General features: G+C 45.6%; 4 protein-coding genes across 4 annotated transcripts; 1 reads left to right on the top strand and 3 right to left on the bottom strand.

Moving 5' to 3' along the window:
• Nucleotides 1-776: 776 nt before the first annotated feature.
• On the bottom strand, nt 777-3,084 carry T069G_03509 (bacterial low temperature requirement A protein (LtrA) domain-containing protein; the record flags this gene model as incomplete). The annotated part of the gene is made up of 10 exons (XM_056170719.1): nt 777-1,091; nt 1,143-1,747; nt 1,805-1,879; nt 1,932-2,119; nt 2,206-2,335; nt 2,397-2,569; nt 2,629-2,681; nt 2,738-2,785; nt 2,837-2,860; nt 2,914-3,084. 10 exons carry the CDS (start codon nt 3,082-3,084, stop codon nt 777-779), a joined length of 1,782 nt encoding a protein of 593 aa, XP_056031611.1.
• Nucleotides 3,085-4,187: 1,103 nt separating this feature from the next.
• On the top strand, nt 4,188-5,838 carry T069G_03508 (serine carboxypeptidase s28 domain-containing protein; the record flags this gene model as incomplete). Its single annotated transcript, XM_056170718.1, has 5 exons — nt 4,188-4,452; nt 4,507-4,850; nt 4,911-4,998; nt 5,065-5,735; nt 5,788-5,838. 5 exons carry the CDS (start codon nt 4,188-4,190, stop codon nt 5,836-5,838), a joined length of 1,419 nt encoding a protein of 472 aa, XP_056031610.1.
• Nucleotides 5,839-6,145: 307 nt separating this feature from the next.
• On the bottom strand, nt 6,146-7,836 carry T069G_03507 (fungal zn(2)-Cys(6) binuclear cluster domain-containing protein; the record flags this gene model as incomplete). The annotated part of the gene is made up of 4 exons (XM_056170717.1): nt 6,146-6,826; nt 6,890-7,027; nt 7,095-7,712; nt 7,777-7,836. 4 exons carry the CDS (start codon nt 7,834-7,836, stop codon nt 6,146-6,148), a joined length of 1,497 nt encoding a protein of 498 aa, XP_056031609.1.
• Nucleotides 7,837-8,656: 820 nt separating this feature from the next.
• On the bottom strand, nt 8,657-10,626 carry T069G_03506 (amidase domain-containing protein; the record flags this gene model as incomplete). The annotated part of the gene is made up of 9 exons (XM_056170716.1): nt 8,657-8,841; nt 8,895-9,086; nt 9,141-9,260; nt 9,352-9,433; nt 9,481-9,848; nt 9,920-10,043; nt 10,100-10,144; nt 10,213-10,311; nt 10,363-10,626. 9 exons carry the CDS (start codon nt 10,624-10,626, stop codon nt 8,657-8,659), a joined length of 1,479 nt encoding a protein of 492 aa, XP_056031608.1.
• Between the last annotated feature and the right edge of the window lie 2,975 nt (nt 10,627-13,601).

Here is a 13,601-nt window from a genome sequence, read left to right as displayed (position 1 = left end):
TTAAGTGCTGAAGGAGAAGAGTCTAAGAAGATTCCAAGATGATCGAGTCACCAGGTTCAATTAAATTCAACGTCTGGTCCTTTGTACGGATTCATAAGCGTGATTCTGTGTATGTCTTGCACTTCTTTGTCGTGATATCCAATATTTGGACATATTAAGTGACCAATTACCATCGGTATAAGCACGCTTTTACATGGCGAATATCTCAATGTGTACATGTATGTGGAATCATCTGGCCGATGAGTCATGCGTCAACAATCCTTCTGGCTATAGAAGCGACTTGACATGGCTTAACTCACACTTGCATCTTAACTAGCGCCTCCATGCATATCCACTGTTCACAAAAGTCCTTCGATATATACCTTCACAGCTCTTGTTTTCGTATTTGGCTCGTTGTAGGGCGTTGAGTTATACTAGATTGCTTTCATAGCCGCATATTTAGGTGCGTTTTGCGTGGTACAACTACCTGATCAACCTACACTATATGCGCCGCTGTTTCTTCAAGACCAAAACAGCTGTCGCAGCCTTGCGAATAGACAACACTACATGTGCTTTCAGAACATGTAAGGTATTTATATATATAAATACTTCACAATTGACTATCCATAACTATATAACTACATTACAACGGCTCTTTCCGGTTAGGTCAGTTTGTTTTCGATGTTGTCTTTATTCCTGGATGTCCTGTGTTAAACAGTCAACGTTAGCGCTATCCACCCTTGTCATACCAAGCATCCCTCCAGAGTTCCTGCACAGTCCCTAGCTTAGCATCGTTTTTATTTCCCCAGGGTGCTATATAATATTGCTTTTCTCTTTGGGAAAAGTTGTTTAGGCTCAGGAATGTGGCTAAGAACCAGAACAACGAAATAACAGATCGTAATGGTCGGTAGTGGCCATGGCGTTGGTAAAAAGTTGGAGAGAGCACCCTGGTTCAACGTGAGCAAACTCGTCAATGCAAGCCCGAGACCCATCCCAACGGTGATCAGTGCTCGAAGTATGTTGAAAATCGACCAGCCACGTTGTTTCCATACAACATGTAGAGCGGTCATCAGGATCAATACTAGGCCAGCTGTAATAAAGGCATAGATAAACTTGTAGAACGGATTAGCTGAAGAACTTTTGAAGGGGGGTTTTGAACTTACGACAGTTTCAAACTTATTCGCAGTGGCCAAATATGCGGCTTCCGTGGCAGACTGTACATCAGTAGATTCGGTCTCCTCTGCAGGCGCCGCGAGACTAAACGAAGCAAATATTCCATCGAAGACAGTTTGCGCAAGATCCCTTGTGCCATTCAGCCAACAAACCATGTCTGGGTCATTGTCGGCTAGTTGGCCATTTACATCCCAAAAGGAGTCAGGAAGAGTAAGTAGGCTCTTATAAGTTCTTTCGACATCGTCCAGAGCGGCGACTTCATCTTCGGGAGGGTATGACTCGAGGAGCTCTGTGATGGTTTCATTCAATATTCGAACCACTTCTTTTGTAGTTGGGCTACTAGGTAGCTCGTAATTAATATTGACGATGCTCTGTGCGGCTGCCTTGATCGACTGAAGCGCTTGAGACCAAGCAATGAACTGATTTGCGCCTTCTAGAAGAAGTACTAGAGCGATATGGAATGGAAGATGCCAGGAAACCCAAAACATTTGTCGCTTATGACTTAATTTGCCAGAATGCATCCAATCAAAGTACATCTGGTAGATGAAGTAGATCAGGGCAACCGCGCATGTGACCACCCCGATGAGAGCAGCAGCTACAAAGGCTGTTAATAAGAGTGCAAAAATAATGAGATGGACTAAATATTACGCACACCATATATCGCCGCTGTTCTTCAGGAAGGTATTTTTCACGACAGTCTGGATATTCCTCGCTATGATGATTGCTCCTATGTGACCAGTTAGCCGATGACAGATCCGACTTAATTCGTCTCAACACACCTTCACCAAGGATTATTAAAGTCAGTAGATTCATGCGCTCGCTTAGATGAGTATCAGTCAAGCTGAGAGCCTTGAGACTGGAGAGCCCAAGGTGGATGGTGACCTCAGCTACTGCCCCAATATACCAGCTGACGGCAACGACTGAGCTTGCTTCATGAACGGACAAAAAGGATACTGCTAAATATATTCTGCATAGTTTCTAATCAGTATGTTCCTTGATGAAGTGGAGTACTCTTGATGGTAGTTTGCCAACAAAAGTAAAGGTTTCCCTTACACAGCAAATAGCGAATGGATACCCGTTGCAACCATGAGTGGTACTCTGGTCTCTCTATGCTTGCGAACTTGAAGCAATACTGTAAAATATTGAAGCGCGAGCATCAATCTAGACACCATGAGAAACAGGCCTATCATCAATTAGCGTATTAGCTCAAATTGATCCGTGAATGCTTGAATCTTTAACCATACACATGGCCCGGAAGACAGATTTTGCTTCCTTGAAAAAGTCGAATGTCGGACCGAGTTCAGCAAAGCCAACCATGACAGCTAAGTGCACGGCACGACACAGTCGCTCCCAGACACTGTCTGTGACATAGCGGACATCATATAGGGTTGTTAAAAGCCAAGTCGTCCAAAGAAGTCTATTACAGGGTTAGCAACATCAGGTATCAACAATTATATCATAGGGTCATATGCATACAGTATGTATCCCACGAATGACCCAAGACTTGAAACATCGTTGATTTCATGAACCTGGATGGTAGAATTAATAAGTTTGTGCATCAAGTGGTTATAGAGGGTGCAAATACTGTTGAAAAAACGTTTAAGTTCGCGACAAACCAAAGATCATAGAATAGCTTATACTGTCAGTTGACTTTTGATACGGAGAATATCGATATCAGCGCTACCTCAAGAGTAGAAGAAGATTCATGCTATTATCTTCGTATCAGCAACGTGTCTATCAGAAATGGCTGACACTTTGTACCTTGGCAAACTCCAGGCCATCGTCTACATCGGCATCAGCAATGAATGGAGGCTTTGTAGAATTGTTAAGCGTTGCCTCTTCGACGTTCTTTCTTTCGGCTAGTGGGCTTTTTATCAGTTGAAGGGTGGAACTAGTATAAGCAGCGACTTCAGCATCCTCGCTGCGAGCCATAATTTCAGCACAAATAGTGGTTAAAAGCAATCGCAGAACAGGAATGCGTCGAAATGCAATTATAAGAATCAGGGTATCGTTACTGTTTCACTACAAATTGACCTGTGGCAGAGAATTTCTCTCCATTATATAAGTTCTCATTACAAGAAGCAGTGTATCCCTTTGAGACATACGACGGCACTTCCTGCCGTGGTATGTAAACCTATGTACACTTCAAAGCTGCAGCCAATCAAAGAGTGAGAATTTGAGTATTCTCCCCTCAATATAGAAGAAAAGTGGACGCGATACATAGGTGATGCCTTATGGCACTCAAAGGGATAACCGCAATCCAATAGCGCTGGAAGGATTCCGCGCTTTACAAGCTTCGCCCCTTGGTGTCAGCGTCACAATTCCTATCGCCCTACTAACTGCTTCTCGGGATCCCACCATAGAACCAGTCGAAATTTCTACCAGCATTTACAAATTGCACCGCAAAGGAATTTTACCAATCAAGGATGCAAGTAGGCCGCCCGTATGCTATTTACATCCTGATCCCTCGTCAGTTGTAGAGCAAAACCTGTATTAAGATCTGTAGCCATTTCAGGTTGGCACAGCCCTGACGATCACCATTTCCCGATTGGGGCAACAACGCGATGGAATCTGCTCCAAAACCGGCGAAGGGATATGAAAGCGGGTCAGAGGAAGCCAACTAAATCTGTGCCCAATAAGCCATGTCGGGTCAGTGCCTACTTACGGGGAGGCCGTGTGCTTCATTTGAGATCAAAGCCTTGTTCAGGCTCTCCTAACCGAAAAGAATTCAATGCCATACTGCAAACTATTGTATTGTTGAATGATGATGCTGTCTACAGCGTCATGCGTGAAGTGGTGCGTCGGCAAACTGAAATAGTACATCTACACGAAGTCGAAATGAATAGGATCATGTTTTCCTGATTTGGACATCATTGCGGCGTCCTCGTTATGAGGTGACTGGTCCAGTGCTCGACAAATTGATATAAAACATGGCAGATTGTTGCACTTCATGATTTCAGCAATTTTCAGTTCTCTCTACTTTAATCATCAACTCTCACCACCACAATTATATTTTGGTCCCATTTAACGGCATAATGCGTTTGTTCACAGTAGAGTGCTGGCTTCCAGCATTGCTTGGACTCCAAGCTATTGTGGTTAATGGCCAAAGCTCTTCTTCACCCAACTGTACAATCAAAACGCAATTCTTCACGCAGCTAGTTGACCATAATTCGACTACAAATGGGACTTTTCAACAACAGTATCAGATCATCAAACCTCACTTCAAGCCTGGGGGTCCAATCTTTTACTATCAGCAAGCCGAGACTGCAACATTTGCCTGTTTGGTATATAGAAGAACAAGTACTCAAGCAAGTGTGGATTCTAACATTGAATAGGAGAGAACCATTTATCCAGAATGGGCTCAAGAAGTCAGCGGCATGGTCATCAGTCTCGAGCACCGTTTCTTTGGCCTCAGCGATGCGTCAAACGCCACAGATCCCATCGAAAAGTACAAGTCTCTAACTCTTGAGAATGTCATGCTGGATGCCGTGACCTTTGTCAATCATATAAAGCATACTATCCCTGGAGCTAAAGATAGCAAGGTTATTGTTTCTGGAGGCTCATATGGTGGCTTCTTGACTACCGTACTCAAGATGAATTATCCTGAAGTGTTCTTTGGAGCTGTTCCGTACGCTCCGCCCCTCCGATCAATTGGAGCAAACTACCAGAACCCGAGGCGATACGACTGGTTCAATTGGGTATGTTCCTATTAGAACTATTGCGTGAGATTTAATTTGCTAAGTGAACGTAACTCTTAGGTCAACCAAGTCTACTGGGATTTGTCTGCAGCGGCGGCTACCAAGATGAGGGATGCTTTCGCTTTGCTGGCAAAACGTTTCCAAAACTGTACGTCTTACAAGTCTTATCATTGTCCTCAAGAACTGAGATTGAATGTCGGCTAATGCCTTGAAGTGGGCGAGGTAGAAGACATTGCGAAAGATCTCAATCTCTGCAACGTCCCAAAGACAGCAGCAGACCTTCAGTTGGTAATGGGAGTCATTACTACCAACGCCGAACTGATTCCCTTGCTCAGTTACAGCAGCCCAGATGCAAACCCTTTCGGCGCTACTCCCGAAAAAATGGTCAACATATCTCTTAGTGCAAAGAACCCGATCGACATTGTTAACGCAACTCTGACTTTGAGAAACCCGCCTAATCTAGTTCCTTGCATCTCCTGGGATTCAGATGAATCTTCGGAAGCATCTCTTCAGAAAGCTCCTTTTAACTACCTTGTATGCAATTACTTCCCATTGAGCAGCAATGAGATTCTCGAGGGAAATATCTACCCCCCAACATCTGTTCAAACGGAATCGGATCCTATGACTTGCGAGACGCTATACAAGCTTATTCCCCCAACTCAAGAGGAAGTTGAGGCAAAGTGGCACATCTCACGAGCAGACCTAATCCAAGCGCCTCGTATCATATTTGCATATGCAGAGAACGATCCTACAACTGGTGTTGGTATTCATCCATTTCCTCCTTCGCCGGACCGCAACGCTTCCAGATGGATGATCACTAGCCAGGCTGCGCATGGCGAGGAGTCTATTGCGTCTTTTTCAGGCGATAAACCAAGCGTTGTCCACGTAAGCTCACCAAAACATGATCAGAGGTACTACAACTGACAGATTCATCTAGGCGAGACGAGTACAGTTGGAGACGATCAAGGAGTGGCTTGGACTTTACTGAGAGTAACACAGGTTAGCGGCACCACTACATGACGATGCTTCAATGTTGACAAGGCAGTAACGTTTGTTACTACGGCTCTGATGCATTGTCTTTTATTCTCGCCATCCAGTCTATTTCACTAGTTTCATCTTTCAAATATAATTCTCTTTTTTTTTTTTTTTTTTTTTGGACAAGGGGAGCGCGACGTTACTTCTCTTTCTGCTTCACATTCCTGAGGCTTTCACCATGGTCACAAGATGCACATTTACACATTACATTGATTAATTAGTAGAACAACGAAGAAGTAGAAGAAGTAATACATCAATCTTCATCTTATGCTCTTCATTATCATCGTCGATATACAGTCCAAGTACTCCGCAGTATATGTTACATAAAGACCTCCCATCAATAAATTAATCTTGTCGATAATCCAATTCTTGCCTTTCTGGTCGCTCACAATGTATGCGATGATTAATGGCACCTGCAAGAACTGAGCTCCAAGTGGATTTGATAAGCTTGCATATTCATAGCACATGCAAATTCGCCGCGCAGTGTCAACAATGCTCAGTCGCAATCTTGGATCAGCCACAAGATTGACTAGACAAAGGTCTGTAATTATCAAGGCCATCCACCGCCACGTGTGAAATATAGCGCCCTCGGACGAGTAGAAATGTATACTGAGTGGGAAATCGGCATCTGGCGTTGAAGATTGACGCTCTTCAAATCCAAGATTATCCTCGACGTTTCCAGCTATTGAGCTCCGAGGCGAAGCGGCTCGCAGTTCCTGTTGCAGCTTTCTCCCATACTCTATAATCTCGCCCATACCTAAGTCAGATACTCCAGCTTTCCAATCTACAACGTATTTTACGAGTGTGGGAATACTGCAGATACTCTCAAAAAGGTAGTCAACGCTTGAAAACTTGATGCTGTCGCGCTTCTCAGGGCAGATGTCTTCCCATCCACCTGTGAGTAGGAAGCAATGTTCTCCTCGGAGCAACGCCTCAAGGACCTAATAAAATGAATAAGCTCCAATATTACCAAGAGTGTAAGGTAAGTCTGCCATGATGCTCACAATTCGACCTCGTTGAGTGCGAAAAAGATTATACTCAAAATTTGTGCGTACACACCACGGACCGCGGACGGATATTAGCTTCGACGCGCCCCCAGCATGCGCTATGTATTGGTGAGGACGCCTTTCTGGGGTAATCATCTACTCAAAATTATGAATTAGTCTTAATATTAGGTTAAAAGAAAAAAAAAGAACTTGACCATTTTACCTCATAGTAGGCCATCAACATGGTGGCACAGACTGTTTCGGCAGAAGTGCCCAAGACAGGATCTGCAATTACATTCTGTAGGGTTTGGAGCGCTCTCATATACTCGGAGCTAGGTTGAGGACTGAGGTGAGAAAACTGGTTTGCCTCAAGCAATTGGGTATGAGACTGTAGGAGACACTCTACCGCAGCATCGAGGGCGGGATTATGACCAAGGCGACACGGTATCTCAGTCATGTATCTGCCAAGGTGATGTAGCCGGTACCCATCGGGAGGGCTTTTGAATGAGGCGGTCAACGCTGAAGCAAGCTTCTCTTCTCGAGATAAACTGGGAGCTTTGGGTACAGGAGGGCTAGAGTCTCTTGATGATGACGAAGGCGTTGTCGATCTGTAACGAAGCAATTGGAATTTATAGATCATTCCATCGTCATCGCCTTCTCCATAAAGCAGGCTCAGCTTAGCCTTTAAATCTTCTGCGCCTGCTTTCCAAAGTGCGGGTCGTTGTCCCATCTCAGGCACCCCGAATCGAGTATTCGTATCGACAAACTGGAATTGAGGCGGATACACGCACTCGCGATCTGTTCGCAGACAGCGCCCACAGATTGGGCGGACTTCATCGCACTGCGACACAATACAATGTTAGCGATATCGTTGCGGAACGCAAACAGTCGTTTTCATCCCTCACCTTGATCTTGTTCCGCCGACAAGCCCCGCACCCAATGCTTCTTCTCGAGCCACGGTGCATTGCTCAGTCCGAATTGTGATTGTCGAGGTCTAATTGAGGTTGTGAAACACAAAGCCTTAGATCTCCTTTACGCAGTCAAATGCGATCAAAAGTTGGCCGCTTTCGCAATTTATAGTTATCTTATGTGATGGCGCGTGGGCATCAGCTCATCGCCAAAGTAAATATGCTCTAAACGTTCTGCCTCGCGAGCTCCGTCGCCTTAACTAGGATGACACAAGACAATAGAGGGTATAGCGTGGGGGGATGTGGTGATCTTTCAAACCGTTTTGGGCAAACAACGCGGTCGAACCACCTACAATCCCTGCCCGAAGGATTTGGGGGCAGCGTAGCCGTTAAACCAGTAAGAAGCAGCCGTGATTATAAGAAGCATCCATGTCATTGGATGCGGCGCTTTAGCTCAGGTCCTGTTACTGAATGATCAGGTCCAATACAACGCACATAAGACTCATGGAGGTCAGCTCCAACTGCCATCATACGAAAAACAACGGCCCGTTCCTAAGCTATGGCTAAGACTAGCTAGCTACACAGATGTCAACCTTGTTCATGTATCACTGCGTAGTTTTATTGCCATCACGCATTGCTGGAGGCGTCGTTAGGATAAAATATGGTGATGTTCATTGAAGTGTGAATATGTACTTTTGGTCTTCCAGTACAGATACGCACTAACTGTTGATACAGTGCTGTAATTAGTTTGCTGGGTAAGGGTAGCTACTATTGCAGAGAATATGTCTTTGATTCAGTATATGTACTTCAAAGTACTCATAGGCATCTATATCCCCTTGTACTAAGATGACATAATATACGGGGCTGGTGGAGGCTATTACGGCTGGGCCTGATTTATTTCCTCCATCAAAGTAGGCGGTGGCTTCCGAGCTCCCAGAGTCTCCCAAGCACTCATGATCTGGAACAATTTTTTCTCTTGATGCTTGCTAGCAGTCATACTGATACCGAATGGTCGCCCATTCATGTCCAAAATACCCAGAGGCATTGTGGCGATGGGATAGCCTCAAAGAATGTTTAGCTTTGGTTGTACACATTCAGACTTGGGGGAAACCTACCAGCTGCAGAAGCAACACTCGATAGTGGACTGTCGGCTAATGACGCGACGGCGTCCAGCTTAAACAGTTTGAGTATTCGATCGATTCCATCGGGTCCGGCAAGCTTGCGAAGGAAGGCCAGAGTTTCGGCATTTTCGGCGGCAGAGATCTTGCACTGTAACGAGTCTTCGAGGCTTGATTGTGATGGATATTCTGTCTATGCGTCAGCATAAGAACTAATGGTGAACTTCATCCATATACGCGTACCTCTGGGGAGTTCTCTGTCGGCGTGCTGGCGATTCCAGTCGACAAGTTCTTTTAGGGTTCTGACTTCAGATGAATTTAGAGTTTCAAGATAGTGATTGATGACTTGCTGAAACTCGTAGGCTTCAAACCTCGTTAGAATTGGTAAACAATGCAACTCGGGACTTTCTAAGATACCTACAGAGGATGTCTCCAATCCTGGGCCAAACGTTGCCACCGGGAGGAAGCTGGACCGGATACTCGACGTGGACACCGGCATCAGATAGAACTTTCATTACGGTGTGGTAATCTTCCCTCTGTGAGAATATTAGGGCAATGTGACATCGAGGAATGGTGGATTTACCATCTGGATGAGCGCCTCATCGTTATGTTTGCAAAGATTTTCTGGTAGCTTCCAAATCTTCTCATCCACAAATCCAATTCTTAGCCCGTCCCATTTTTGTGTCATGAGCTGCGACAGTCTTTCATCATGATTCAGTCCTGTCGCTTGCAACATCTCGATGACCATGGCGAGGTCAGCTGGGGACCTAGCCATAGCACCGACAGAGTCTAAGCTCTTCGACACTGGAATTACTCCATCCATGGAGACGGTCCCAATGGTCGGCTTCATAGCATAGAGCGCGGCACGGGAAGCTGGGGATACAATAGATCCGTCAGTTTCCACACCGAGAGACACGATGCCGAACCCAGCAGAGACACCGACGGCAGATCCTGACGATGATCCGGTAGGTGTCAAAGGAAGAAGTCAATGAACTGGTTCATCCAGGTAAGAATAAGGAGGCTTACTGAGTGGCCCATTGCGCCCTCATCCAACTTGAGAGGTCCTCTGACATACGCTGAGCGGGTATAGCCGTTGACGGGAGACCATCCATCAATGAGGCCTTGGCCTTTGAAGTTGTTGAATTCCTGTAGTATCACTGTCAGTTGAACACTTGCATAGAGAAAGGTAACAATACACGTACTGTCAAGCTAGCCTTGCCAATGAGGATGCCCCCAGCATCAAGAAGCTAAATCGAACATGAGATTAAATTAGGCAATTCCCCTTTCGATACTGGTGGCTAGTAGTTCTATATACCTTCTGTACTGTAGGGGCATTCCCAGACGGCCGAGAGCCAACAAGAGCCCAGCTCCCAGCCGTGCCCATACCTAATTGAGGATCGGTCGCGATTGAATCCTAAGAGATTGATCAGCACAAATGGAGATGATACTGTAGAGAATCTTATACCTTCACGATGAACGGAATACCATGGAGCAGGCTTCGAGCCTTTCCGGCGGCACGTTCTTGGTCAAGAAACTGCGCTCGCTCTAGAAGCTGCTGTCTTGGAGCAACAGAGATCAAGGCACCCAGATTAAGTCCATCTCTATTGTGTTTGTTGATCTGATCCAAGACTTGCTTTACCAGCGACTCCGCATTGAGTTCAGAACAGTCGAACAGTTGTTGAATGTCGTGAGCGGTCGAGGTGAGGAGGTTGAATGGTTTTGACGCCATGGATTCTTCTTGTGACAATGAAATGCGACCGCCAGTCCAAGAACGCCGAGGCAAATTGCAAATGTTTCGATTGTAAGGTGGCCGTTGTTTCTGAAACTTTACGCTGGTCGCTCGACCACAGCTCCAGATCAATGAGAGGGACTGAAAGAACTTCATGCAGTCACTGAGGGAGTGAGAAGAGAGCAACCGTGATAGCTCCGAGATGAGATGTGGAGGGACACCGCAACAGGCCGGACGGATAGGAAAGATGGGGGAATCGACTTGGAAGAAACGGCTGGTTCCTTTCGTCAGTCCAGAGAGGCGGGGGTATGAAGTATGAGGTCACAACAGAATGAGGCCCGTGCAGCATTTGCTGTACAATGCGATTGCTTCGTTAGATCTTATTCGCCCCTGGTGGGATATTTTCGAGGTTGGGAGGGGTTGGCCAACATTGTATCGTCCACTGAGTTGATCAACCCTGATGGCGATACTATATTAGTGCAAAGCTACAGATGCTACCCCAGACATGTTTCTAAGTCAGATATGTGACAGCGCCAGCGACACACTGTGTATATTTTGCACCAAGATTCTCTGCCGGTGAACAGTAAGAAAGGTAAGATCGGTAGCAGCGTAGTCTGAGATGGGGCAGAAGGTCGTGCAAGAAGCTTCTTTGCGAAACCGAGCCTAAACGAGAATTGAGTTGCATAAAGTGGCACCAGAATGGCTTGGAATGCGAGAACACATGGAAGAGACGAGACTGAAAGATAAAATGAAAACTTGGATGAGACCAGGTTATATGAATAGACTCTCATATAACATGATTTGACGTTGTCGAAGATTTCAAATCTAGAGCTATAGGATTCTGACTGAATCATTAAAATTCCGGATTCTAGCCTCATAACTAAGAGCTATTTTACTGATTGCTGTGCGATTCAAGATAATCCAGATCAATCCAAATTGGCTCTCCTTCCTCTGTCTCTTCCAACTGTAAACAAAATAAAGTACCCACAACAACGGCTAGGAACAAAAATGTGAAAATAAAGGGCCCGATTTCAACCGAGGCCCCAAACATTATGACAGCTATAAAAGTACCTACGCTTTGCATAGCGCCAATGGTTGCATACAATATGCCAATGTGATTGCCCCCGGACAAAAGGCCAAGGAGGCTATACATAGCTGGGCTATAGCCGCACCCAAGAGCATAGACGTAGATGGCTGCGATCACTATGGTAGACTGGACATGTTTTGCAATTGCTATCCCTAAAGATCCGGCCACAAGAGCTACAATACTAGCCCGTGAGATAGACATGTCTTTTCTCAGTGGGCTAAAGCGTAGCTTCTCGATCAGGAAGCGGCTGGTCAGCGGTAGTATCATGGTCAACAAAATGACTTTCAAAAAGCTAGAATAAGTCATCGATATAAGGATCTATGTCAGGTGGTCAGCGATGGAAGATGGTTCATAGAATGCCTTTCGCAGAATATATTAAACTAACTGGTAGGTCTGCGGAGTCGGCTCGTCGTTGTGAAGATTGCTGGGTGACGAGGAGTGGTAAGTTGCTGCCCGTCGTGGTGAACACACAGAAAACTATAAGGACGCCTAGCTTCTTGTTCTCGGCAAAAATTTGATGGGTTAACCCGGCCATTGATGTTAGGAACTGCGTGAGTCGAAAGTCGTAAAACGATAGGATTCGTGTCTCGGTTGCCATCATTAGGCCACAACTCCTGAGATCTGGTACGCGAGTCTCTGGCAAGGAGAGCGTGATAAAGCACGATGCGGCTAGGCAACCAAACCCGGAGTATATGGATATCCAGCTGCCTGCATATTCAAGAGCCAGCAATACCGGGTAGGAGACCAGTTGACTCAAGATTGCAGCACCTGTAAGATAAAAGAACGTAGTTGACCAGCCAAGGATGTTAACAATTTGCGCGAAAAGTAAATGAGGGAAGTCTTGACAACTTACCTTTGCGTATCTAGACTGATGTCACTTGCTATGGTGAACGTCATAGCCGAAAGAACGGTGCTACCGCCCCCTATTAGAGCCCAAAGTCCCTTCAACCCCATTAAGTGGATTGGGAACGTTTCTGGGAAACCACCTGCAGTGTGATAAGGTCAGTCAGCCAATCGGTCCAGACGTATTCGAATATGTCGTGATTTATATCTACGCACATATAACCGCGTCAAATGCCTGCGCCAAGATGATACTCGCAATGGACAATTGGAGTATTCGTTTACGTCCATATATATCAGCCGCCATACCATATGGCGCAGCGGTCAAAAAATTCATGATCATTTCGAAAGCAGCTGTCCAGCTTCGAAGTAGAGACAATTTGTCGTGTTCACAAGCGGAGTTGTCTGGAACATTTGTGTCCTTCATGTTGGGCTTGTGACATAGAATGTCTTCTTGTATATGGTTTATTGGTGTTATAATGAGTGCCTTTCCAATACCAACAAAGGCAAGCAACAGAAGACATTTAACAATGATAGCCAGACATGATAGGGGAGCATTGCCGACTGCAGGTTCTCTGGCATTGTCGACATGATGAGTTGCTTGTAGAAGGGGGGCTTGCTCCCCATCCTGACTGGAAGCCATGGAAACAAATCGAGGAGGATGTTGTGTTGAGACTTGGATAATGGGAATGAAATGGCATCAAAAGGTCGGGCTTGGGAGGACTAGAACGAGAAGAAGGTTAAAGTTATGAGAGACTAAGGGTGGCATGGCATGATTTTACCCACTAGACAGACACCGCACGGCTTATCAAGGTTGTCATCGGCGAGGCCGAGAACAAGAGTCAGAATAAGAGCACAGGATCAGAGAGGGTGTCACTGGATGGTCAATGCGGCCTGTCGCCTGCCGATGCCAACAGATTTCAATCAGTCATTTTCTCCACATCTGATGAGGGAATTAATATTGTATCGTTGCCGAAAGGATCGTGCATTCGCCCGATGTTTCATGAATACTTAATCTTTCGCCATTGAGAGGTATAGATCCGCCAGA

This window comes from Trichoderma breve, chromosome 2 (genome assembly GCF_028502605.1).
Source record: "Trichoderma breve strain T069 chromosome 2, whole genome shotgun sequence".
Taxonomy (NCBI): Eukaryota; Fungi; Ascomycota; class Sordariomycetes; order Hypocreales; family Hypocreaceae; genus Trichoderma; species Trichoderma breve.
The sequence above is the reverse complement of the archived record's forward strand: the minus strand, read 5'-3'. Positions and strand labels throughout refer to the sequence as shown.